The sequence below is a fragment of the Rosa rugosa genome, chromosome 5 (genome assembly GCF_958449725.1).
Source record: "Rosa rugosa chromosome 5, drRosRugo1.1, whole genome shotgun sequence".
NCBI classification, from domain to species: domain Eukaryota; kingdom Viridiplantae; phylum Streptophyta; class Magnoliopsida; order Rosales; family Rosaceae; genus Rosa; species Rosa rugosa.
In genome coordinates, this window is record NC_084824.1 from 52,260,565 (window position 1) to 52,262,839 (window position 2,275).

Genomic DNA, 2,275 nt, shown 5'->3' on the forward strand with positions numbered 1-2,275 from the left:
GATTAATTTAGAGTGGGAAAAATAAAATGTTCAAGTTGTAATCTTCTTCTTATCTAGTGGATTAGCCATCATCATCACCCGGGGACATAGGTCAACTGCTTGACTGAACCTCATCAACAACTTCTTCTTGTGTTTACTTGCATAGTTTGATATTACTATCTTCATTCGATTTTGGTCTTGGGCTAGGGAATTTGGAAGGTGACTTGAATTTCCTAATAGTGCAGTCATAGACCCATTATTTTTTCCCAAGTTTTTGGGTATTGAACCAAGGTGGAAATGTTGAGGGTTTGGGCTTCCTTGCTATTCGGAGGCCTTGTTTATTGGCTAGAATATTTAATAAGAAGACTAATGTTGTCTTGCCGTCGACTATTTTGGGACTTTGTGTCGTGGGAGATAATCAAGTTTCCCTAAGTGAACTAAGTCGCATATGCATTAGCAGATTTTGAAACTACTTCCTTGAGTTTGATTTGGTGGGATTTTACTGCACCTATCATTTATAGTTTTGGTAACCAGAACCAAATGTGTCTACTACAAACTGAAGTAGGTTATCCTCGTCCAAAAAAAAAAATAGAACTGCTAGGCTCGTCAATGTGCTGATTCATGTCATTCAGGCAAATAATATTAAAAAAAAAAAATAGAACTGCTATGCTCGTCAATATGCTGATTCATGTCATTCAGGCAAAGAATATTATAGTTATAACACAATTAATTAAGGAACTTATCAACTTTAGATTGGGTTTTAACGTTCGAACCAATTATTAAGTAAAAGGGTGGTGACAGATGATTCCTAATTGCTCAAGGTTTCAGGTTCACAGACTGGCAAACTCAACTTCATTCAATATGGAAGTTGACCTCATTGATCCCCACACTAGATTGTGGATTACTCCATCTGTGTCTACACTTTTTTCTTTCTTTTTCTGAAGTTGCTGCTCAAATACTATCTATCCCTTTGAGTAAAAGAGCTATATCGGATAAACTTATGTGGGAGCCAGAAAAATGGGGTTACTTCACCGTTAAGACTGCTTATTGGATTGCCAGAGAACAAGTTCTCAGTAATGTTCTTGCTTCTACTTCACAGGGGGGACCCTTTTAAGGAGCTATGGAAACGCCTTTAATTTGGAAAGCTATGGTGCCTGCCAAGGTCCAAATATGTGAGTGGAGGGCCTGCCAAAACATCCTACGCACCAGAGAGCGTTTACTCACCAAGGGCTATGATGGTGAAACGAATTGTCTACTGTGCTCTGCTACACTAGAAGACACAACTCACATCTTCTTTAAGTGTCCGATTGCAAAAGAAATTTTCTCTGCTCCCCCGTTTAATTTACAATCTATGGCTATGCCAAATATGATTTTTAAGGAATGGATGCTAGAAGCTGCACTTGTACTCAAACCAGAGACATTTGAAAAGCTATTAATGCTAATCTGGTCTCTCTGGAAAAATCGGAACACTACTCTGTGGGAGAATAATTCAAAACCAGCATCGGTTCTTTTGTGCAGCTCCTTGGCTTGGTTGGAAGATTTCCAGAAATCTAGAGCTACTTCTTCAGCACCGAAGAAAGTAGAAAAAAACCACTGGCAGCCAACTAATGGGAGCAGAGTGAAAATAAATGTAGATGGTGCGTTCTTACTATCGCAGATGCATGGGGGTGCTGGAGGTATTGCTCGAGACCCAACCGGGCAATTCATGGCTGCTATTGCTCACCATCTACCTCATGTGAACTCTACTAAACAGGCAGAACTGCTTGCTATCCGACTTGAGATGGCAATCCAACTACAGCTGTCCTCTGTCAATATTGAAGCAGATTGCCTTGCTGCTGTCCAAGCAATCATGCACCAACAATCTGATTATTCAGAGTTTGCAGCCATTATTGCTGACATCCATGACCTCCAGATGTAGTTACACGAAGCACAAATCGGTTTTGCCCCCAGAAATTGCAACCAAGTTAGTGCACAGACTAGCTGGTATCGGTTTTGAATCTAGTCAAAAGGAGTCTTGGCTTCACCAAGCTCCCAAATTGTATTATAGATGTACTTCAATATGATTGTAACCATCTGAGCTAGTCTCTGTCAATGAAATTCTCTTTACATAAAAAAAAAAAAAAAGATTAATTTCAGTTTACCCCCCTGAGGTTTGGGGGTGTCATCATTTCACCCCCCAAACTCTCAATTTCACTTTTTTACCCCCTGAACTTTCCAATTTCAATCAGTCGTGTCCAATTTCTACTATTCCGTCCAAATTGGACTTTGACTCTGACTTTTGAAGGGTAAAATGGTC

General features: G+C 39.8%; 1 protein-coding gene across 1 annotated transcript; it reads left to right on the top strand.

Moving 5' to 3' along the window:
• Window positions 1-1,126: 1,126 nt before the first annotated feature.
• On the top strand, window positions 1,127-1,897 carry LOC133711868 (uncharacterized). Its single transcript, XM_062137951.1, has one exon. The coding sequence runs from the start codon at window positions 1,127-1,129 to the stop codon at window positions 1,895-1,897; it is 771 nt and encodes a 256-aa protein (XP_061993935.1).
• Window positions 1,898-2,275: the final 378 nt, after the last annotated feature.